General features: G+C 42.8%; 1 protein-coding gene across 2 annotated transcripts in view; it reads left to right on the forward strand.

Annotated features, from left to right (window-relative positions):
• rbm19 (RNA binding motif protein 19) overlaps positions 1 to 25,569 on the forward strand; it is a 243,022-nt gene that overhangs the window by 69,369 nt on the left and 148,084 nt on the right. Inside the window, exons 19-21 of one of the 2 annotated variants that reach the window (XM_068005707.1) lie at positions 893 to 972; positions 5,147 to 5,202; positions 11,719 to 11,832. In XM_068005707.1, coding sequence (XP_067861808.1) covers positions 893 to 972; positions 5,147 to 5,202; positions 11,719 to 11,832 — 250 coding nt within the window. Of the gene's footprint in view, positions 1 to 892; positions 973 to 5,146; positions 5,203 to 9,119; positions 9,421 to 11,718; positions 11,833 to 25,569 lie in introns of those variants that run through there. The other variant, XM_068005708.1, reaches the window with a different exon arrangement.

A 25,569-nucleotide genomic window follows, 5' to 3' on the forward strand; every position in this document is an offset into this window, starting at 1 on the left:
CATGCTTATGACATTTTTAATATGAATTGAGGATACTCCATTACAAACACTAGAATTTTTGTTATCATTTCAATGAGGTTGCTTTACTCAAAGCGCCAATGGTGTGTTTTGAAAGTATCTGCCAGGGTGGGATAAAAATGGTATGCTATAATTATTTATGTAATATAAGCATGGATTTAAAAAAAACTTTTGGTTCTAGTTTCAGAATTGGTGAAAACTTTTAGCCGTCTTGTCCCCATACTGCTTGAAAAGTCCATACGTTTAGATTCAAATTCTATATTATGGAGTATAATGAGGATTCTTTAAGTACCAGTTTTGGAAGCACTGGAGGTATTTACAGGGCCTCTGTTGCATTCTGAATTACAGCTGCTCTAAATACTGTAATTGCTTCCAACACTGGCAGAAAGCAGATTAAGCACAATAAGCTTAAGGTCACATAAGTGTTGCAATATATGCTGTACAGTACTTTGTACAAAAATATGATGGTTTGTTCATACACAAGCTAGAAAGTTCGGTATTATAAGTTTTAACTTTTTTGGGGGTTACTCTACTTTTATTACATATGTATGGCTATTTGGTAAAACTGTTGAACTTTATTTTTATTTGAATTATATAATATAGAGGAATTATTTTTGCTTTAATTTTCTCTTGCTGCAAACTGACTGGCAGTATGTTTGTTGTTGGTAGCTGAGGGGAGGACCAGTTGGGCTATGGATTGCTCTACTTGGCTTCAGTTATACACACTAATCATCTAGTGGTTGGCTTATTTCATGCATGGAAACCTGGATGATAATGATGAGCAACTATGTGGCAAACTGCTATTCTCTGGTTGTGAATAAACTCCTCGAACTGTTGGGCTGCATTTGAATTTCTGATGCTTTTTGTTTTATAGGTTCTCTTTTGTCAATGGGATATGGTTTTGTGGAATATGCAAAGCCAGAGTACGCCGTCAAAGCACTAAAACTGCTGCAGGTAACCAGGCTTGTATTGTGTTTGTGGAATAATATTACAAGTATCTCCCTTATTTAATGTTCTTCAGGATATAGAGAATGTATTTTAGAATTGTTTTGTCACAATAGAAAATGGTTTGGATTTTGAAATTCTGTTTTAAAGTAGTGTACTTGTTAATTCCAGCCTTGCTGGCTCTGGCTGTTACTGAAGGATCTAGAGTTGTTAGATGGCACTGATGTCTAAAGTGTGTCATTTGTAAACAAAAACACAGGTGAGAAATACTAAGCTATACTTTTAAAAATAAATAGTAAAGCTGTGTCAAACTGTGATAGTTTGACTATATTTAGATATATGTTATAGTAGTTCACTGTTCTGTAATTGTACTGCTATAGATCCAAGTTAGTGGAAGTAATTACGCTGAAACACCATACATTGCATAAGAGCAAATACTCAACAAGTAACTGAAATATTACTTGTGCCTGGATTGAGAAAGACATTTGCAACTTATAAGTGACATAAGTTTAGGTCTTCCCCACAAGTGGGATAAGAATGGTACTTCATGGAATGTTCTATTTGTACCACAAGTTAACTTTTAAAATATTTTTTTCAAAGATCCTTTAATTTTACTTGAGCATGCAAGACCTTTAAATACTCATATAGTTACATACAATAGCTTTTATCTCTCTGCAAAGGTGATTGATTGTCGTATTGAAATTTTGAAAAGAAAGAACTTGCATTTATATAGCACCTTTCACGACCTCAGGATGTCTCAAAGCGCTTTAAAGTCAATGAAGTAATTTTGAAATGTAGTCACTTTTAATGTAGGAAAAACAGCAGCCAACTTGTACACAGCAAAGTCACACAAACAGCAATGAGATAGTGACCAGATTTTTTTTTTGTGATGTTGAATTTGCCTTTAGTGCCCCAGGCTAGGGGAAAATCAAATCTATTATTATCTAGTGACTGTTGCAGGAAAGTGCCTGTAGTGATAGGTCAAGATTAGGCTTGGCTGTGATGCCCTGTGGTTGAATTGCCTGCCAACACTCAATGTCTAGATTCACACAACAGTAATGCTCAAGTACAGAAAGATATCTAAACTTTTACAGGGCAGAAGAGAAGAAAAAGGAATACTGAGCAGGACCGAAAGAGAAACAAAGTTGAGAGGGGACAGAATCACAGTCCATGAGAAGATTTTAGAGGAAACAGTTTGCTGGCGAGTTTGGCAAGGAGTGATGGTGGTTTGGAGAAGAAATGGGCTGTTGTATTGTAAATGAGATCTAGTTTGTGGACATGGAGGTAGGGAAGCTAGACAAGAGAGTATTGAAGTCTAGCCTCATGTTGATAAAGGATAGGGAAAGAGGTAGGGACAGAAGTGGGTTTGCTTTTGAAGGTGAAAGAAAACTTTCTTGATAGTGAATCATGTATGGAGAGAGAAACATAGCTGAGAGTTGAACAGTGGATGCACATTTCCAGAGCTGCCCTGAGGTGCCATATCTGTTCATTTCAGGAGTTGTCCTGAGGTGGTATTCGGGAAGGTTGTTTGAGTTAAAGACAAATGTGATGGCTGGAGCTGAAGAGGATGGCTTAGGTTTTATTGAAGACTTAAACAGGAAGAAATTTCAGTTCATCCAAGGCTTGCTGTCCAACAGACAGGGCAGTGCGCAAAAGTTTTAAGATCAATAAAGAAGGCAGTGAGGTAGAGCAGAGCAACTATTCTCGAGGTACACATCCAGATAATGTTGCCAAATGGTAGAATATAGATGAAGAGGAAACCAAGAATGGGAGTCCTGTACAAGCATGGGAGGAAAGACCATTGGAGGAGATGTCGTGTCTTCATTTTGAGCGGTATGCATGGAATCACAATAGAGCAATGTCATGAAGCTGGATTGCGGAGGAAAGTACTGTGATCAATTGTTGAAAGCAACAGAGAAGATAAGGACACAATCACACAGGATGATTTTCTGTAACTTAGAGCAGCGCAAACACAGTCTTGTGCTTGAGGCCAAAGCTGGATTGGAGGGGCTTGAACAGGGACTAGCGGGCGCATAGTCATGAGACATCTACGCATTCCAAGATTTTTAGGGGTCATTTTTAGGGACAGTAGTTGGAAAGAATGGAGGGATTGGAGATGAAGAATGAGCACTTAGCTGAGGTATCACAGACCACCTGTAGAGCCATACTCAAATATGTGTCAGAATTTTAGGGGTTGGGGGAAGGAGAGAAATATGTGCCACAACAATGTGATACTTGCCATAATTCTACCTTGATGAGATTGCTATGACTGACAGGTTGTTCAAAATACAGCGAAACCTATAGTCCGTTTTATGCCGTCAAGTGTCCAATTGAAATGACTTAAATTCAGTCGTCTTGTCCTAAAGTATTGGAAAGAGATTATTCCTGTTCTAACGTATGTGGCACGAAGTCTTGGAACCAAGTCGCATAACATTTTATCCCCTACATCATTTTTGCCGTGTTTCCCTCGCCTTTGCAGCCTGTAGCTGAGAGACAGAAACAGTCTGTTTTAGATTTTTATCACAAATATAATCAATGCGGCTCTGAGCTCAGCCAGCAGGCACAATGCTTGTCGAGCAGGATGGAGAGCATCAGTTTTGCCTTCAACCCCGTTAATTTCTCATTTAAATTGAGTACTGTAAGACTGTTTTAGGTTTTGAAATACCGTCTATTCTTGAGTTGGAGGAGCCTGAGATGTTCTCACTTCAGATGCAGTGTCTCCTGTCACATGCTTCTAAAGGATCAAGCTTAGCTCCTACTAAAATCTGATCATAAAATCTTGTAATATGTTTTTAATCCCTGAAAAGATCTCTAGCCCCACAGGTGTTTGCAGCTGCTGCCAGTACTGTAGGGTTATTTAGTTATGATATAGGTTACAAGTTAGTTACATGTAACGTAAGAAAAGACCAGAAGGCGGAGCACTGAGTGAATGTAAATAGAGAGCGAACCAGTGCAGATTAGTAGGACCAGTTACTGGGAGATATAGCAGGCTGAAGAGATGGATGGAAAGTGAGAGAAGCACCTTGGAATACAGTACTTTTGTTTGTGTCCTGTGTCTCAGTCTATTCTAAGGCAATCCAAATACAAAAAATACCTCCAAGGCTAAGGTAGATGATCTTAACTCCATTCCAAAGTTTTTATATTTATGCGTGCTGCATCTTTTCTACTACAATACTACAGACATATGTTTTTGTAATTTACCCATTGTAGAAATTTATTTTCCTTTCTCTGCCTCTGTGCCACAAAGTGGTAGCAAATTTTGATTCTTTACAGTTTTTATGTTATAAAGTTTTAAAAAAAAGTTTAAAATGTAGATTCTGAGCATGTTTGAAAATACATTGTATTCCTGGAATAAATGTTTCAAACAGGATGAATGTCATGATTGTGGAAGGGAGAAGAGAAGTATTTTCAATCAGAATTACGTGCTTTTGAAATGCAATTTTAAAAAAACAAAGTTTTGCAGAGTTCCTGCTTGAGAGAGTGGAGAATGGAAAAGTAATGTCATGGAGATCCACCATATTAGGCATTCCTGCTGGAATAATTACACTCAGATGATTTGTCCGGGTCTGTCTCCGGCTGGCTTCATTGAATGGGGATCAGCATTTTTCCCACTCTTGGGGCTGAAATATAAACAATGCCTGCTAGAACTTGAGTCGTAATCAATATTGAACTTTATAGTTGTGTTCCATTCACACAAATAAACAGGTCTCCATTCAGGTAGAAGGTTATTTTCAAATTTTCTCAACTTTTTTTTAAACCTTTAGACTCCCAGTGACTCAAATTATTCCTATCTCCCTGCACAACCAATTTTTAAGTTTTCAACTCATGCATTGTGACGCTGAAACATATGCATGCAAGAAGGTCAGTTTTTGCTGCATAAAAACATATTGGGTACCGAGGAGGCGCAGCTGAACTGGAATACTCATCAGAGCCTGACTGCTTGCATGCAATAAACTAGTCCGTGGCACTGTGAGGCTTAATGGTGTTTCTGGCTAGTACTTTAAATTGAAGAAACTTTCACTCTTCCCCCCCCACATCCCCTCCAGATATTGTGATCTGCCAATTTTTAACATTTTAGTGTAAGATTCTCACTATAGTTCTCAACTGCTTAAGCATAATTTACTTTTTTTTAAATTTCACTCTACATTTACGACATTTACCTGGATTTTTTTTTAAACCCTAGCACTGTATGGTGGATGATCATCAACTGGAGCTGAAAATATCAGATAGAGCTACAAAGTAAGTATTTTGGTTTTATTTAAGTTTATTCCATTCAATTGATTGAATGTCTCTGCTTATTTGGATCCCTGAACCAAATATTAAGTGTTTGATAATACAGTTGGGGCTCGATTTTCGCACCCCCGAGCAGGTGCGTTCGTGGCAGGGGGCTGCGAAAATCGGGGATTCCCGGGGCGAGTCCGGAGCCCGGCTCCAACCCACTGACATGCGCGCACAGCCCCCGCATGTGGGACTCCCGCTGGCAATTAAAGCCGGCGGGATGCCACTTGAAGTAATTAACCAGGTACTTCAGGTCGTTTACAGATCTGATTGACCTGATATTTTAAGAGGGGTGGGATTTTCAGATCAACTGGGACTGTTTCCCGTACTGGGGGAAACACTCCCAGTTGAAATGGACGTGTTGCAGCCATCAGCCTGTGGCAGCTGCAGAGGTCCATTTGACAAGTGGGGGGTGGGGAGAGCTTCACTCATTGCAGGAGGCCACTCTGTCACTTTGGACAAAGTTTGGCCGCCTCCACCACCCTCCTCCTAACAATAAAATTCACCAACTTGCCACTTACCCCGGTGTCCAGACACATTTACCTGCCTTGCGGACCCCCTCAAATGTACATCTTCCGGATGGGGGCTGCCGTAGCTGCAGTCATGACCTCCTCGGAGGACGAACAGCATCACCAGCCTTGCCGGCCACGCTGTCCACCTCTGACACGTGGAGCTCCACAACACAGTGGTGTGACACATCCACCTGCACAGCAGGAGGGAGGGCATGTGCAGAGAGAGATGCACGCAGAAGGAAGTACCCTCGCCACAGGGTCTACAGACTGAGGCTCAGCTTCCTGGACCTCAATGAGCAGCAGTGCACATGGAGGCTCAGAGTTACTTGACATGTAGTCGTGAACATCTGCAGCCTCCTTCATGCCGAGCTGCTCCCAGCTGGCTTGAGCACCATCTTCTTACCTGTCGCTGTCAAAGTCACCACTGCCCTCAACAACTTCTCCTTCGCGTCCTTCCAGGGTGCCACCGGGGACATCGCCGATGTCTCTCAGTCGTCTGCACAAAAGAGCCCTGCAAATACACCTACACCCAGTGACACAATGGGTGGCATCAGTTGTGGGTCTTCATAGTGATCCTCAGGAAAAGGCATTATTGCACAAACCAGACAAGATTCGCAAAGACGTGGCAGTAGTGGTGACAATATAATACGTAATGTGAGTTGATCAGAAATTAAATATCAGTAAAAACCATGACAAACCCTCAAACACCCTTGTGCATCCCCTTCATGCTCACGACATGTTTGCCTTACGCTTCCTACTGCACAAATGTGATGCATGCCCTGTGGCTGCAGCACAGGTAGTGGCAGGTTGGGTGAGGCTGACCATGAAAGAGATGCATGAGAGGGTGAGTATGAGATAGAGCCATGCGATTGTATGAGGATTGAGTTGAGTGGTAGAGGTGGGATGAGTACTGGCGAAGTGAGTAAATGCAGGTATGATGAGGATGAGCTTTGAGTGGGTGTGAGGATTGACGTGATAGAGTAGTGTTGGCAGTGCAGAAGGAGATGTGGGGTGGGGCGGTGATGTGGCAGACGGAGTGTAGGGGAATGGGTAAGTGTACTCACTTCGGCTGACCGACTTAGGTCACTGCAGCGCCTCCTGCACTGTATGCAGGTGCGCGATATGTTGGTGGTGCAGGTGACCTCCTCTGCCACCTCGAGCCAGGCCTTCTTGGTGGCAGAGGCAGGCCGCTTCCTCCCGCCCGCCGTGGGGAAGATCTCTGTCCTCCCCCTCCTCCTCACTCCATCCAATAAGACCTGCAGTGAGGCATCATTAAACCTGGGAGTAGCCTTCCCCCTGGGCTGCTCCATGCTGTAATTTTTCCTATTTTCTGCAGCATCAGTCAGTGGAGGACTGCCCCTTTAAATAGGGTTCCTCCAGCTGACAGCCCATGCTGCGCATGCTCAGTCTGCCCGCTGCGCAGCTTTCCAGCGCGAAACCCGGAAGCAAAGGTAAGTACCTTCAATCAAGCTGCGATCGTGTGCGGAGCAACCCGATTTCACCGGGCGCGTTACCCACGCACCCAGTCGACCCCCTGCTGCTAACCCGCCGCCCTCCTAATATCGGGCCCTTGGACTTGAAGGTTTTTAGGTTTTAAATAAGGAATTTGGTACTTTTGCAGTTATGATGCATCAACATCTACACAATATACATTGCAGTGTTCAGCTGGCTTGTGATGGAAGGATTTCTCTTCTAAACTGATATGTATAAAACGAAGAATGGAAAGAGTAAATGAAAGGATTAACTTTCTTGTTTTACTTCCACTGACTTCATTCAGAAGTAGGCTTACGCATTGTGAAAATGTATATATTGGAAATATACACCTTGCAATAAGAACAGTCTCGAAGATTTATTGGAATTTTCTTTCCTCCTTTTATTAAAAAATCTGCAAACTAATTAAAATTTACTTGATTTTTTTATCGATGCATTATTGTCTCACAGATTTTCTTGCAACGGCGAGATGGCAGATGTAGATCTCGCTGCTGATATTTAATCCATATTTTCCTGCTTTCCTAATTAGAATAAAGTGCAGTGAGCATAGCGGTGAATTGGAAGCGGAGCAGCCAATAGCCATTTAATGACAGTAGTATCATAGGTTGTCCGGGCCACTTTGGTCAAAGATCGATCTTTGTTGTTTCAATCATTGTGCAATTTCTGTTTTTTTGTTCATTGCACTTAAATTGCCCTCACCATTTAGCATTCACCCATAGAATCTTTACAATACTGAAATTAGTTTATTGCATATTTTAAAAGCAGAGTTTGATGATCCTGCAAACTCACTTTGAACAGAAGAATAAAGCAATTTTGTGTAAGTTAGTTTTAAAAATACATTTAAAGCTGCTCACTAAGTAAAACCAGCAGGGCACCCACAGAGTTGGGGCGGGTGGGGGTGGCTCATCATTACACTGAATACCTGGAAGGAGAGCATTTTTGTACCTATACCTGGCCCATTTTTCATCCATTAGCAGAATGGGATTTATTGGGAGGCAGCCTGGTTAATATAAAGTGCAAATCTAACAGCAAATGCAATAATACACCTCTCACAGGTCCCAGCCATTACATTCGTATTTGCTCAGATAATTAAATCAATCTAGAATTACCTGAGCTCCACAGAACAAGTATGATGAATAAATCAGCTGGTCTGCTGAATCTGACCACACCAAACCCACAACAATGACTCTGCCTTTTAATGCACCTCATTGTCTTTCAATTGGATTCATTTCATTACTATAGTTTAGTATTAATCACTTTCTTGGAAAGTTGTTATTATTTGGAGTTTGCTTTGATTGATGTTATGCTGTGGGAAGTCTAAAAAATTCAGCCAATTAGAGTCTAATATGACTTGACCTGCACCTTCAGCTCTAACACAGCCCCAGCATTTACCACTTTATTTCTCTGATGCTTGTAACTCTACGTAGTGTTAGTTAGGTGTGTGCGTTGACTGATAAAAATACTTCTAAAATTAATGTTAAAGAAATCCACCCCACGCTCTCACTTAAGCACAACTCACATATTTTCTGGATCCAAGATTAAAATGGATTTTTCACTAAAACAAATTGTTCTTTTCTAAGAAAATTGTGAAATTTGGACAATTGTTTTGGAAGCAAAAGCTGCAGATTTCCCGTTTCTTATGTAAGAGCAGCATTAATTCTAGAGGAGTTTACTTTTAACTTTTATCCTTCACTGGACATCAAAGAAACTTGTTTTCCATCACTGTTACCAAAGCCTCCAACGTTAATAACAAAAGTGTATTATAAAGATGCAGTGAAAAAGACGAACGATTTGAACAAGTCAAAAACTTGACATTCTGTTCATAAATTAATACATTGCATAAATGTGACATTGATCTACTTTGTTCACTTGCAGATACCATTAAGAAAACTGTTGAAGCCATGTTAAAATGGTGTCAAGCTGAAGACACTAGACCTGAAAAAGATAGCTCGTTTGAATTATCAATAAATCTGTTAGTTACTAATGAGTGCTCGAATACCCTGGCAATACTTACTCATTTCATTACAACAGTATCGACACTTCGGACGGTCAGATTTGATAAGGTTTGCCATGTATTGCCCTGCCATTGTTTCAGAGCTACAATTTCCACAGGGATGGCCGGGAAACACATTTCTTGATCCTTTATCAAGACTACATCATAAATTTTTCACATTTGAGGGCTGTGTTGTCTCTTTAATTTTGCCTGATTAACACATGCTAATACTTCCTGTCATTAAAACTTTTTGAAACCCACACATATCACAGTATTTTGTTATCGATTAAAAGTTACTTGTTAAAGTAAAAAAAAGTTACTTATAGATTTGGAACTCCAATTCATTGATGAAACTTACCTGAAATTCACAAATTGAATATGCCAAAAGGGTACAGCCTACATTGATGCCTCAGGCAATTTGACCTGTAACGAGGTTATATTGGAATGTCTAACGTGTGTTGACGTCCGTTTCAAAAACTTAATTAGAATTGCAACTACATTTCTTTTATGGGCTTCTGAGGTCATATAAAACAGACTGTTTAAAGCAAATTGTGATGCAACAATGGACTTGCTACCAGATCACCAGGGGCCCACTAGCGCCATTATTTACCAATCTCAATGGCAGTGGCGATAAAAGTAGCATTAATTCAGGAAATTAGCAATAGCCATTGATTTTAGTGGGGTGGAGCTAAGATTAACTTCTCACAGTTTTTAGAAAGAGTAGCGGTGGACCGGCACAGAAGCCCCAGGAAATTATGGTGTGACTTACGCCATAATATCCTGGAAAATCTCCGGAATAATGGCGTACACTATTTCAATGGTGTAAGCTTTCAGGATATTCTGAGTTAATGGGCAGGATTTTAAATGGGAAAAATGGGTAGGTTGGGGGCGGAAGGGCATTGAAAATTGCAACAATTTCAGACCTGCCTGTTTTCGGTTTTCACCGGGGCGGGACGAGGGGTGGGGGGAGATTCCCCACCTTCTCCTTCATGCTGCGTGAGAGGAGGTGAGAAGGTTCGAAACTGCCTGTGGGCTCGGAGGAGCAGGAGTGCTGCCCTGCAGTGAACCCTCCTTCCGTCCACCCCCCTCCCCCCATATGACTGACCTCTGATGACCACCCCTGCCCCCCCCCCATCCATACAATCATACAATCTAAGACTTACCTGAAGACATCCTCTTCCTTGCTCTGCTCCCGTCCAACTGAGACCAACCTGTCAATTAGGCTTGCCTGCCTGATGGCAAAACGACAAAAAAGAAATAAAAGACGTCCTTATGTCAAAATTGTAAGGATGTATGGGAAACCAGTACTCCAGAGTTTCCTGTCCATGACTCGACCCCCCTTCCCGGCTCCGGGCTAAAATCCTGGCCAGTATCACAATGAAACGCTGCTCAAAAGCATTCTTCTCATTTTTGGAGACAATTGTGTTCCTAACAGTGCAGTTACACCACAGGTACATATGCACAGAGCTCTGCTCACAAATGCCCAAGTGATGGTTAAATTTTAACGCCAACAAAACCTGACTTCACTTTGAACCAGTTACTGTTGCATTGCAACTCATATAAGACCAAAGTGGACCAGTTTTAGGTGATTTCACACCAATTGCTTAAATTCGATTGGATAACTTTGCCAGAGTTTCATTGCACAGTTGTGAAACCAGTGATTTTATAGTGTCAAATGTGTAGCATAATCAGTCTATAAAGTCACTATTAAATATTACAGAAAGCTATTAACTGAAATAATTGTCTAAGTATTCAAAAAGGAAAGAAATATTATAAAGATCTAAAAATCATTTTGTATGCACAGCTGTTTTAAAGTCACAATTTGCAACTGCAAACTTGCAATTTGCTACTAATTGACAACTGTACCTTTCCCAATTGATAAACAAGCTCCATGCAGGCCAGCAAGCTAAAAACCTGTTTGGTCCAAAGGGGCATACTGAGTACTTGAGTTTACACTGTAGTGACAAATCATTGAATCTGATCAGATGTAAGTTATTGGGTTTCTGATTCCATATATTCACCAGCTGTTGAGGAAATTCCAGAAGCAGTCGTTACTTTTAAAATTGGTGGCATGAAAGTTAGCAAAATATGTGTTGAGCAGTGGAAACATTTATTCTCCTCTTCCCCCTCCTCCACATCCAATGTGACAACATTCCCACAAGAAACTAACTGTATATGAAAAGCCATTGAAACGTAGGTGAGACCCTGTCACTTTTTAGAAAAAAAGCACCCCTGGCTTTTATTCAGACCTCCTTAAGTCATTTGAACAGATAACTTAATGAGACATTTGTGGGACAATATTGACATCTTTCTACATGTGCAAGATTTAGAAATCATTGCAGATCATTTTTGGCACTGCAGGGGTAACAACTCTGCCAAAACACTGTCATATTATTGTTCTTGGATTCTCTATAGTTTTCTATATTGTGGTGTCCAATTTTCAGCAGTATTAGAAATGTACCAAAATCTTTTTGTATGCAGGCCTGTGAATCCAGCAAAAAAACTGCAAAAAGCAAAGAAACAGAAGGTCTCCAAAATTCTGATTCGAAATATTCCGTTCCAGGCAAAAGTAAAGGAAATTCGTGAGCTTTTTAGGTAAGAAACTATTTTAAGATTCCTCATCAAGCCAAATTTTTGTATTTCCTATGGCATTGCACATGGTACGCTGGAGAACATGACGTCTCTTTTACCTCTTTCCACTGTTTTCTTGTTAGTGTTTCTCTTACTGTCTCATTTCTTCTGCTTATATGACAAGAAAAAAGGAACTTTCATTTATATAGTACCTTACGTGACTCAGGAACCCCACCCAAAGCACTTGACAGCCAACAAAGTACTTCTGAAGTGTAGTCACTGTAATGTAAGGAAACGTGGAAACCAATGTGTACATAGCAATGAGATAATCTGTTTTAGTGACATTGATTGTTAAGTGTTGCACTTGCGTGTACTTCTATCTGCATCACTTGACTTTCTGTTGTCACATTTTTGTCATCTTTTTCAAATTACAAAATTCTATATCCACATTTTACCAATGAAACCCATCATTCTGGAATTCCTTCCCTAAATCTCTGCCTCTTAACCTCTCCTCCTTTAAGATGCTGCTTAAAACCTACCTCTTTGACCAAACTTTTAGTCACCTGTCCTAATATCTCATTACGTGGTTCGGTGTCACGTTTTGTTCAAAAATCGCTCCTGTGAAGCACCTTTAGGATGTTTTACTACATTAAATGTAGTAATCACCAAGCATTGTTCTGTGAATTATAAATGCAATTTCATTTCGAGGATTTCATTTTCACATCGTTCACTTGAGGAAGGAGGTAGCCTCCGAAAGCTTGTGAATTTAAAATAAAATTGCTGGACTATAACTTGGTGTTGTAAAATTGTTTACAATTACTACATTAAAGGCACTATATAAATGCAAGTTGTTGTTGTATCATTCTGCACAATCTGGCTCCCACAAATAGCTCAATGATTTCTGAAAAAATTTTCAGTTACCATTTTTTCTGTCACTAACTGAAATGTCTAACTTTCAAAATAAAAAAAAAAGCTGTTTCACAAAAACTGGAGGCACAGCAATAGCTCTCACAAATAATATAATTTATGTGTGCACATGCGTGTGATCTCCTTTGGCTTTGCACACAAAGTCGAGACTAAGTACAGTATTCAGATCAAGCAGTGTTAGAGGATGCAGGGATAATTGGACCAAGGTGGGGGAGGAGTTGAGAGAGATTGAGGAGGAGATAGATGGGGTGGTAGCGGGGGTGACAAAGGGTAGAATGAGAGGAGAGGAGAGGAAGGAAGAGGGAAGGGTCAGAAAAGGGAAGAGTAGAAGAAGAGACTGCATAGAGTGATACAGGAGAAAAGCAATCAGGAAACAGTTTTTGGGAGAAGTGGTCAGCAGTTGAGTGCGATTGGGGTTGAGACAGCAGGAGGTTGACCTCATGGACAAAATGAGCTTGGAGAGGGCATACGGGGAGATAGAAGGGAAGCTAGAGAACAATACGGTTTCAGGGCTAGGACGGGGAAGGCCTTGGGGGAAGTTTGGCTTGGTGGGAAAGAGGAGGGGGAAATAGGGCAGAGGCAGCTGAACAGATGGTATCAATCTTAGTGACAAAGTAGTCGATGAGCTCCTTGCACTTTTTGAAGGTGAGGGGGCGGGGCGGTGGGGGCGGGGAGCGGGGAAGAGGTTTAAAGGGGCGGTTGGTAGTAGAGAAAAGAAGCTGAGGGTTATTTTTGCATTCCAGGCTGAACCTGAAGTAGGTAGCAGCTTTGTTAGAAGAGTGAGGCCCAATAGTATTGGATGTGGTCCAGCCAGCTCAGAGTTTTGTAGCCATCCATATATTGCATAGAGCAGAAAGAGAAGAGGTACATGACTCACAGGAGATAGTATGGGTCGAATGCAATTGAATGAGCTACCTAGGCATGTGAAAGGAGCAGTGCATGGGGAGGCTGTGGCTCACCAGGGAGGTTGTCATTGTGTGCTAGCAGGTCCATGAAGACCTGCAGCGATAGACAGCTAACTGCAATGCACTACCATTGGCAGTGAAGGTCACCATTGTCCTCAACGTTTATGCCACAAGACCTTCCATGCACCATAGGATAACAGGAGTCAATAACTTTTTGCCTTTTGGACAACTGACTTTATTTTCAAAACATTTGGGAGCTGTCCTTTGCCACCAAAAATAAAAACTAGCAATTTTCCCCATAACAGAACTTAGTGCGTCCGCAGCCTGGTTGCTAAATTGGACTTTTCATTATTACAGTTGAGCACATATATGTAATTTTATTAGTATATTGCTCCCTCCACAGTTGGATTAACAAATTTTCCAACATTTTACTGCTGGGGAAGTGCTAAAAGATCATTATGAAGTTGCTTTTTTCTTTGTTACACTTAACAAAGTTGCATTCTCAAGAATTGCACATATCAAAAAACTGCATTGCTACAATTTCATTAGTGAATGATAAATTATGAAGAAAAATGTGTTTTTATTTTTGGGGGGGAAAATCTAGCCCAAGAATTTTAATGCATGTGATTTTATAAATGGAGCTGATTGCTTGCTGTCCACCAGACTATAAAATATACGTTAAGAGCAAGATGTGATGTGTAGTCGAGATTAGTTCTCCATTTAATAATGTTCAATTTTGCAATGAAATTAGGAAGAGATGTAGTTTGACATGTTTCTTATTGCAGACTGGACAGAAAAATGAATGCCGAGTTAATGCACTTCTCAAGTTTAATCACCAGAGGGCACAATAGGATTATAAATTGAGTTTAATCCAAGTCAGTTTTCTACTTGCATCATTTTGTGGCTCAGTAAATGTAGGTTATGAGACAAGAAATCAGTTAAAAGTTTTATCTCAAATGCTGAGTTAAGGCTGATTAAATGAAGGGCCATAATTACTACCTTTCAGATTTTTCATAGAAGTTAACCAATTAGGTTAGGCCTAAGCAACGGATTAAGGGTGGAAAACCTGAAGCCAAGGTGGTCCAGTCATTCAGCAAAGTAAGAGGACTCGACTTCACATCTGTAATTCCCTACGCAGCAAGTTCCCCAGTGTCAGCCAGGAAGGACTAAGAAAGGTTATGTTTCTCTACTGGGTGGTAGGGAAAATCAGTGGTTTATTCATTTTTAACTGTCCCTCACCTTGTCAAAGTTGAGAATGGCAGGCTATCTGCTTTTTTTGACCAGAGATTGATGCACAATGGCACGAAACCTAAAAGAGTGGAAGGATACTTTAAGGAGCGTACGAATGGAGCGCATATGTTTACTTTCAGCGAGACTTCAGCTAAATATATGTGGTTGGTTTATTGCAAGAATAAAGCAAAATTTGCTGAGGTGCTTTCACTGACTGGTTTACTTAGTAAATGCTATGTTGTAAACTATTTAAATACATTGAAAAGTGTCCAGTTGTAATTAGGTAAAACAATTGTGTTTTGTTTTAAAAAGTAAATGCTGTGTTCAGTGTTGGTGACTCAACAAAAATCTTAAAAACTCCCCTTCTGCATTAGCAAAGTAATAGCCTTTCAATTTGATGCCACCTGATTAACTCTTAAGTCTCAATTTCCAATTATGAAGAGCCAACTTTTCCTGTGATTTGATTATAAAGTTGGTGTTAAAATGGATGCACATTTGTTAATCAAGGATCATAAAATTAAAATTGTTGAGTTTAGAAAATATTTTTTCTTGATTCCTTAACTATAGTTTATTAATATTATACTTATTTAAAAGAAAAAAGTTACTTCAGGTTGTTGGTACATTTCTACATTACTCTATCACTTTTTTCATTTAGTGTTAGCTCAGTAAGATGTCATTGGAAAAATTCTTAACACTGCAGAAAAATAATTTATTAGAATTGTCCTGCTACTTATACAATTTGCAAGAAGTGCCACAATGGTCAAACTTCCTGCAAGCAAGAAATGAAGTTGCTGCAGTTTTTGTTTATGAAAGCATTGATGGAGAGGGTATTGGCATTTATTTTTAACAACTAATCAAATTTACAATCAAATTGTTGCAGGACAAACAGCCCTGCATTGAATATTTATTGATGGGGATATTGAGGAACTTCAAAAAAAAAAATCAGAAATTCTCAAGATGAGGCATTAGTGTAAATTATGTTCTGTGTGGAAATTATTACTGTCATGGGGACAGGATCTAGGAACAAAAAGTACTTTCTCCAGGCAAATATTTGACTTAAAATCAATTGCAAATGTTGGGCAAAAGAGAACTGCCTTCGAGATGGTTCTTTGGGAGAAATCAGAGCATTGGAACAATGACTTCCTTTGTCTAAAATTAACTTCAGGCCTTGCCTCGAACTATGGAATTTCTGAAGCTATGATAATGCCTATGCTATCAGTGCTGCTTTACAGACTTGAGAAGACATACTCTGCCTTTGACCTGACAACAAAAGCATTGAATTAGCCCACTTGGTTGGGGGTGGTAAATATCCAGCGTGCATTCTGATTTTTGTTCTTGACCACACTTCCCACTGGGTCAGCATGCTCAGTTCTTCTGTACATATGTCCATTGTAGAGGACAGTGCCATTAGTCATTGCCAGTTGCCTACTTTGTGGGAAGTATTCATGAACATCTGAAACTGGTCATGATCGATTCTTGGGTTTCGAGCTAAGTAATGCTTTTTTGGACTTCTGTTTTTGTTACCACTTAGGAATAAGTTATCATAGATTTATGTTCTTATACAGATTGTTTAAACTTAATGTTTTGACATACTGTATTATTGAAATCTATATAAAATAATTAGCATCTAGTAAGCTTTCATGTTTTAGATTTTTTTTTGCTAAATGTGAATTTGAATAAGAGAATTTTCCTATTGACAGTTTATATCGTTTTCAAAGCTTATCTTGTAGCATTACGTTGAGGGGAAAAGTTCAGTGCAGGTGGCAGGACAAGTTAATACGGCTGTTTTTTTTAAAAAAAACTATACAGGACCCGTGGCTTTATAAATAGATTGTAAACAATTTTACAACACCAAGTTATAGTCCAACGATTTTATTTTTAATCCCACAAGCTTTCGGGGGCTTTCCCCTTCCTCAGGCGGTGTGGAAATGACAATTTCGAATCCTTCGCATTTTAAGATCACATAACAATGCCTGGTGATTACTGCCCGTTGCCAAGGCAATCACAGTGAGCAGACAGAAAGGTGTCATCTAAAAGGCCACTGAATATACAACCCCCCAAAAAAAAAGAGAGAGAGAGAGAAGGAAGACAATCAATGACCCGTTATATTAAAAACAGATAACATTTGTTCGCTGGTGGGGTTACGTGTAGTGTGACATGAACCCAAGATCCCGGTTGAGGCCGTCCTCATGGGTGCGGAACTTGGCTATTAATTTCTGCTCGACGATTTTGCGTTGTCGTGTGTCTCGAAGGTCGCCTTGGAGTATGCTTACCCGAAGGTCGGTGGCTGAATGTCCATGACTGCTGAAGTGTTCCCCGACAGGGAGAGAACCCTCCTGTTTGGCGATTGTTGCACGGTGTCCGTTCATCCGTTGTCGCAGTGTCTGCATGGTCTCGCCAATGTACCATGCTCTGGGGCATCCTTTCCTGCAACGTATGAGGTAGACAACGTTGGCCGAGGCACAGGAGTATGAACCGTGCACCTGGTGGGTGGTGTCCTCTCGTGTGATGGTGGTATCTGTGTCGATGATCTGGCATGTCTTGCAGAGGTTACCGTGGCAGGGTTGTGTAGTGTCGTGGACGCTGTTCTCCTGAACGCTGGGTAATTTGCTGCGAACGATGGTTTGTTTGAGGTTGGGTGGCTGTTTAAAGGCGAGTAGTGGAGGTGTGGGGATGGCCATAGCGAGGTGTTCGTCATCATTGATGACATGTTGAAGGCTGCGGAGAACACGGCGTAGTTTCTCCGCTTCGGGGAAGTACTGGACGACGAAGGGTACTCTGTTGGTTGCGTCCCGTGTTAGTCTTCTGAGGAGGTCTACGCGATTTTTCGCTGTGGCCTGTCGGAACTGTCGATCGATGAGTCGAGCATCATATCCCGTTCTTACTAGGGCGTCTTTCAGCGTCTGTAGGTGTCCATCGCGTTCCTCCTCGTCTGAGCAGACCCTGTGTATTCGCAGGGCCTGTCCATAGGGGATGGCCTCTTTGACGTGGTTAGGGTGGAAGCTGGAAAAGTGGAGCATTGTGAGATTGTCCGTGGGCTTGCGGTAGAGTGAGGTGCCCGTCTTTGATGGAGATTCGTGTGTCCAAGAAAGAAACTGATTCTGAGGAGTAGTCCATGGTGAGCTTGATGGTGGGATGGAACTTGTTGATGTTATCGTGTAGTCTCTTTAGTGATTCCTCACCGTGGGTCCATAGAAAGAAAATGTCGTCGATGTATCTGGTGTATAGTGTTGGTTGGAGGTCCTGTGCAGTGAAGAAGTCCTGCTCGAACTTGTGCATGAAAATGTTGGCGTATTGGGGTGCGAATTTGGTCCCCATGGCTGTTCCGTGTGTTTGGGTAAAGAACTGGTTATTGAAGGTGAAGACATTGTGATCCAGGATGAAGCGGATGAGTTGTAGGATGGCGTCTGGAGATTGGCTGTTGTTGGTGTTGATTATTGATGCTGTCGCAGCGATGCCGTCATCGTGGGGGATACTGGTGTATAGTGCCGAGACGTCCATCGTGGTGAGAAGTGTTCCTGGTTCAACAGGTCCGTGGGTACTGAGTTTTTGTAGAAAGTCTGTAGTGTCGCGACAGAAGCTGGGGGTTCCCTGCACGATGGGTTTCAGGATGCCCTCGATGTATCCAGAGAGGTTCTCACACAGGGTTCCATTGCCTGATACGATAGGACGTCCGGGTGTGTTGGCTTTGTGTATCTTTGGGAGGCAGTAGAAGTCTCCCACGCGGGGAGTACGTGGGATGAGAGTGCGTAGGATGTTTTGAAGGTCTGGATCGAAGGTCTTGATCAGTTTGTTGAGCTGATGGGTGTGTTCTTTGGTCGGGTCTGCGGGTAACCGTCTGTAGTGTTCCTGGTTGTCCAGTTGTCGGTCGGCTTCTTTGCAATAGTCCGTTCTGTTCTGTATGACGATGGCTCCTCCTTTGTCCGCTGGTTTGATGACGATGTTGCGGTTGGTCTTCAGAGCTTTGATGGCGTTGCGTTGTGCTCGGGTGACATTCTGGACTGTCTTCCGAGTGCGGCTGATGAATCTGGCATAGACGCATTTCCTGACAGCTTGAGCATACATGTCAAGCTGAGGGCAGCGACCCTCTGGAGGAGTCCAGTGAGACTCTTTCCTCTTCGGTTGCTGTATCGCGGATCCCTCTGTCTGCTGTACCGGATTGTTGATTGTCTCATTGGGTTCGCTGCTGAAATTTTGTGGTTTGTGGTAGAATTCCCGGAGCCTCATTCTCCTGATGAATTCCTCTGTCTGCCGCGAGACTAGTGGGGTCCATTTTGGTAGTGGGGCAGAAATTGAGCCCTCGGCTGAGAACTTCGATTTCGTCTGGTTGAAGGGTGTGGTCGGACAAATTGACGATAGACTTCCCTGTGGTTGCAACCGTGGTACCAGGGGAAGCTTGGTCGATGCTGGTGGTGATGCCGAGTTTCTCAAGCTTCCTGCTCTTGGTTTTCATGTAGGCAGCGTAGTTCCGTTGCCTCGTCTGTCTGGCGGTATCTCGTAGCTGGTCTGCTGTGTTCTGAGTACAGGTTGAGAGTATGGACTCTATCTTAGTTTCGAGTTTGTGGCGTCTGCTGTAGAGTTGGTGTATGAGATGGTTGCGGAGTGTGCGAGAGGTACGGCGGCAGAGTCTCTCAGCATAATCCGAGTTGTATGTGGACTTGAGTGGGTTTGTGATCTGTAGTCCTTTCGGGATCTTGTCTGCTTTCTTGCAGCTCTGTAAAAACTTGATGTCTGTGTCCAAATGCGCGATCTTCTTGGATATCCTTTCCACTGTGAGCCGGCAGTTTGTGGTGTCGATGGCAGCCATGATGTGGAGATGCCGGTGATGGACTGGGGTTAACAATTGTAAACAATTTTACAACACCAGGTTATAGTCCAACGATTTTATTTTTAATCCCACAAGCTTTCTGGGGCTTTCCCCTTCCTTAGGCGGTGTGGAAATGACAATTTCGAATCCTTCGCATTTTAAGATCACATAACAATGCCTGGTGATTACTGCCCGTTGCCAAGGCAATCACAGTGAGCAGACAGAAAGGTGTCATCTAAAAGGCCACTGAATATACAACCCCCCAAAAAAAAGAGAGAGAGAGAGAGAGAGAGAGAAGGAAGACAGTCAATGACCCGTTATATTAAAAACAGATAACATTTGTTCGCTGGTGGGGTTACGTGTAGTGTGACATGAACCCAAGATCCCGGTTGAGGCCGTCCTCATGGGTGCGGAACTGGGCTATTAATTTCTGCTCGACGATTTTGCGTTGTCGTGTGTCTCGAAGGTCGCCTTGGAGTATGCTTACCCGAAGGTCGGTGGCTGAATGTCCATGACTGCTGAAGTGTTCCCCGACAGGGAGAGAACCCTCCTGTTTGGCGATTGTTGCGCGGTGTCCGTTCATCCGTTGTCGCAGCGTCTGCATGGTCTCGCCAATGTACCATGCTCTGGGGCATCCTTTCCTGCAACGTATGAGGTAGACAACGTTGGCCGAGTCACAGGAGTATGAACCGTGCACCTGGTGGGTGGTGTCCTCTCGTGTGATGGTGGTATCTGTGTCGATGATCTGGCATGTCTTGCAGAGGTTACCGTGGCAGGGTTGTGTGGTGTCGTGGACGCTGTTCTCCTGAAGGCTGGGTAATTTGCTGCGAACGATGGTTTGTTTGAGGTTGGGTGGCTGTTTAAAGGCGAGTAGTGGAGGTGTGGGGATGGCCATAGCGAGGTGTTCGTCATCATTGATGACATGTTGAAGGCTGCGGAGAACATGGCGTAGTTTCTCCGCTCCGGGGAAGTACTGGACGACGAAGGGTACTCTGTTGGTTGCGTCCCGTGTTAGTCTTCTGAGGAGGTCTATGCGATTTTTCGCTGTGGCCCGTCGGAACTGTCGATCGATGAGTCGAGCATCATATCCCGTTCTTACTAGGGCGTCTTTCAGCGTCTGTAGGTGTCCATCGCGTTCCTCCTCGTCTGAGCAGACCCTGTGTATTCACAGGGCCTGTCCATAGGGGATGGCCTCTTTGACGTGGTTAGGGTGGAAGCTGGAAAAGTGGAGCATGTGAGATTGTCCGTGGGCTTGCGGTAGAGTGAGGTGCTGAGGTGCCCGTCTTTGATGGAGATTCGTGTGTCCAAGAAAGAAACTGATTCTGAGGAGTAGTCCATGGTGAGCTTGATGGTGGGATGGAACTTGTTGATGTTATCGTGTAGTCTCTTTAGTGATTCCTCACCGTGGGTCCATAGAAAGAAAATGTCGTCGATGTATCTGGTGTATAGTGTTGGTTGGAGGTCCTGTGCAGTGAAGAAGTCCTGCTCGAACTTGTGCATGAAAACGTTGGCGTATTGGGGTGCGAATTTGGTCCCCATGGCTGTTCCGTGTGTTTGGGTAAAGAACTGGTTATTGAAGGTGAAGACATTGTGATCCAGGATGAAGCGGATGAGTTGTAGGATGGCGTCTGGAGATTGGCTGTTGTTGGTGTTGATTATTGATGCTGTCGCAGCGATGCCGTCATCGTGGGGGATACTGGTGTAGAGTGCCGAGACGTCCATCGTGGTGAGAAGTGTTCCTGGTTCAACAGGTCCGTGGGTACTGAGTTTTTGTAGAAAGTCTGTAGTGTCGCGACAGAAGCTGGGGGTTCCCTGTACGATGGGTTTCAGGATGCCCTCGATGTATCCAGAGAGGTTCTAGTAAGAACGGGATATGATGCTCGACTCATCGATCGACAGTTCCGACGGGCCACAGCGAAAAATCGCGTAGACCTCCTCAGAAGACTAACACGGGACGCAACCAACAGAGCACCTTTCGTCGTCCAGTACTTCCCCGGAGCGGAGAAACTACGCCATGTTCTCCGCAGCCTTCAACATGTCATCAATGATGACGAACACCTCGCTATGGCCATCCCCACACCTCCACTACTTGCCTTTAAACAGCCACCCAACCTCAAACAAACCATCGTTCGCAGCAAATTACCCAGCCTTCAGGAGAACAGCGTCCACGACACCACACAACCCTGCCACGGTAACCTCTGCAAGACATGCCAGATCATCGACACAGATACCACCATCACACGAGAGGACACCACCCACCAGGTGCACGGTTCATACTCCTGTGACTCGGCCAACGTTGTCTACCTCATACGTTGCAGGAAAGGATGCCCCAGAGCATGGTACATTGGCGAGACCATGCAGACACTGCGACAACGGATGAACGGACACCGCGCAACAATCGCCAAACAGGAGGGTTCTCTCCCTGTCGGGGAACACTTCAGCAGTCATGGACATTCAGCCACCGACCTTCAGGTAAGTATACTCCAAGGCGACCTTCGAGACACACGACAACGCAAAATCGTCGAGCAGAAATTAATAGCCAAGTTCCGCACCCATGAGGACGGCCTCAACCGGGATCTTGGGTTCATGTCACACTACACGTAACCCCACCAACGAACAAATGTTATCTGTTTTTAATATAACGGGTCATTGATTGTCTTCCTTTTCTCTCTCTCTTTTTTGTATATTCAGTGGCCTTTTAGATGACACCTTTCTGTCTGCTCACTGTGATTGCCTTGGCAACGGGCAGTAATCACCAGGCATTGTTATGTGATCTTAAAATGCGAAGGATTCGAAATTGTCATTTCCACACCGCCTGAGGAAGGGGAAAGCCCCCGAAAGCTTGTGGGATTAAAAATAAAATCGTTGGACTATAACTTGGTGTTGTAAAATTGTTCACAATTGTTAACCCCAGTCCATCACCGGCATCTCCACATCATTTATAAATAGAGGCAAAGAATACAAAAGCAAGGAAGTATTCTAAACCCTTGTAAATCACTGGTTGGGCCACTACTGGAGTAGTGGGTCCAATTTTGGCCACCACACTTAATGAAGGACATGAAGGCCTTGGAGAGGGTGCAGAGATTTGCTATAATGGTACCAGGGTTGAGGGACTTCAGTTATAGAAGCTTGGAATGTCCTCCTTAGAGCAGAGTGGTTAAGGGGATATTTAATAGAGGTGTTCAAAATTATGATGGGTATTTGTTAGTGTAGATATGTCAAACCTTTTTCAACTGGCAGGAGGATCGGTAACTGGAGAACATAGATTTAAGATATTTGGCAAAAGAACCGGGGGGGAGATGAGGTGAAATTTTTTTTATGCAACGAGTTATGATCTGGAATGCACTGCCTGAAATGGTGGTGGAAGCAGATTCAATGGTAACTTTTAAAAGGGAATTGGATATATACTTGAAAAGAAAGAATCTGCAGGTCTATGTGGAAAGAGCAGAGCGGTGGAACTAATTGGAAAGCTCTTTCAAAGAGCCGGCACAGGCACAGTGGGCCAAATGGCTGCCTTCTGTGCTGTATGATTCTATGATCTTAAGCTGAATTGCCATCAGATTTGCGAAGTAACTTGTATTAAGGCATGCTTGATTTAAACCTTTTGTGTGTCTCTGATTAATTGTTTGGTTATTTATATATGTTTAACAATATGCAAAGCAGTTAACTGCTGCTTACACCAGACAGCCTTCCTGATTTTTTTGTAAAAGTCAATTAAACTTTTGACTACTTATTGTGTGTGCAAGAAGTATAAGGGGTAGGACTTGATTAAAGTGGTCTTCAAATTGGGATGAGGATCCTCCCAAAAAGATGTCAAGAGCCAATTTTAAAAACTGGGCCTTACCACAAGATTTCAAAGTTCTATTTGAATTGAGCTTATGCAGTTCATTTGTTTTACTCAAATATACAGTTGTTTAAAGGAAAAACATGATGAATGAGAGCCAAGTCAGAAAGTGAAGTCCACACTGGATGATGTACAGTATCTTGTTCTATTTGAACCCTGCTTAACTTAGTGCATGGTAGAAACCTTTGAACTGCAGTAGTCTACCAGTCGTGTTACCATGTGAAGCTGCTTTTAGTATAAATTTTGTATTCTGCATGAACCCATCCTGCACCTTTTACGATGAAATGTTGTAATATCAGTTTATAATCGGATGGCCTACACTTAATTGTGGAGAGCACCAAGGCAAAATATGACAGTTGTGACCGAAAACCCTGTTTTCGGTCACAACTGTCATATTACATTGTTGAGTTGATGCCTCTAAATGCTATTCAGTCATCACTAACTGCTTGCTGTATAATAACCTTTGGCACAGCCAATGAATATGACTTGGCTCTTCTTTGCCTTCCCCCACCCCTCCCCTTCCAAATTCTTTTAACGTTGCTCCAAAGCACTTCATTTTAGCAAGCAGATGCTCTTGGGAAATATTTGGAAATGAGCGAATTCATGACCTCACATTTTTAAAGGTTGGAGGATTTTTAGGACTATGCTGTTAAGTATAGAACATACGAGCAATGACTGACTGGAAAAGACCCTCTGGTCCATCCAGCCTATCCCACACAATCGTGATACCTTATGTATCACAATAAATACACTCCCACCCCACACCATGTGATCTCCTGGGAGAGGTGGAAAACCAGACAAAAACCCCGCCCAATTTGGGGGGAAGAAATATGGGAAATTCCTCTCCGACCCCTTTGGCAATCGAAACTAGTCCAGGAGATCACTCTGGCCCTGAATTCTATGCATTACATTACCTACCTTTTGTGAGAGGTGATGTCCACCCCAGCCAGAAACAGGTCCAGCTCTCGCTTGAAGGAATTCAGCGAATCGGTGTCCACCGCACAAGCCGGCAGCCAGAGGCCCACAATACTCTGGGATAAGAACCACCTCCTAACATCGAACCTAGATCTGATCTTGTACAACTTAAAATTATGACCCCTGGCCCTCCCTAATGTATTTAATTGGAACAAACTGTCAACTGGAACACAATCTATTCCTTTCATCATCTTATAAACCTCAATCAGATCACCCCTAAGTCTACACTTATCTAAAGTGTAGAGTCCCAGCTCTTTTAGCCTATCTTAATAACTAAGATGCTTTAAGCTGGGATGTAAACTAGTGGCTCTCCTCTGCACCCTTTCCAAGGGCTCAATATCACCCACTGTGTGAGGAGACCAAAACTGGACACAGTATTCCAGATGAGGCCTGACCAAGGTCTTGTACAAGGGCAAAATAGTATGCTTTGTCTTATAGTCAGTTGTCCTATAAATGCACTCCCAACACCCTATTTGCTTTAGCATGGCATTGCTCATGAACCTTTAGAGACCCATACACTAGAAAGCCCAGATCTCTTTCTCCACCTGCTTTAATGCTTTTCCCTGAAGGGTGTATGTATGTTGAGCATTTGTCCTGCTCACATGCATAACACTGCACCTATCCAAATTGAACATCATTTACCAGTCACAAGCCCAGTCCCCCAACCCTTCAAGATACGCCTGAAGCAGTCGAGCATCGTCTACAGTCCTGACACTTGTACAGATCTTGGTATCATCTGCAAATTTGCAGTTCATATCCCCAACACCTACATCTACACTCCTGCAAGTAATCCGGGAGACAAACCATAGGCATGTTTTCTTCTGTAATGCTCCAACCGGACGCTCGACAAACAGCAGGGCTGCAATGCACTCTGGATGCAGTGTGGCCCTGGCGCTGCACATTCCAGTAAAACCATGTGAAAGAGCAGTTCTGAATTATTGGCCAATTGATGTGTTGGGTGGCCAATTGATGTGTTGGGCGACCAATGGCAGGAGCATGGGCGCACGGTGGTTGGAGGCAGGAGGTCATGTGGTGAAACTCCCTGCATTCAATTCAACCACAGTTGGCAACCC

Source organism: Heptranchias perlo, chromosome 25 (assembly GCF_035084215.1).
Source record: "Heptranchias perlo isolate sHepPer1 chromosome 25, sHepPer1.hap1, whole genome shotgun sequence".
Taxonomy (NCBI): Eukaryota; Metazoa; Chordata; class Chondrichthyes; order Hexanchiformes; family Hexanchidae; genus Heptranchias; species Heptranchias perlo.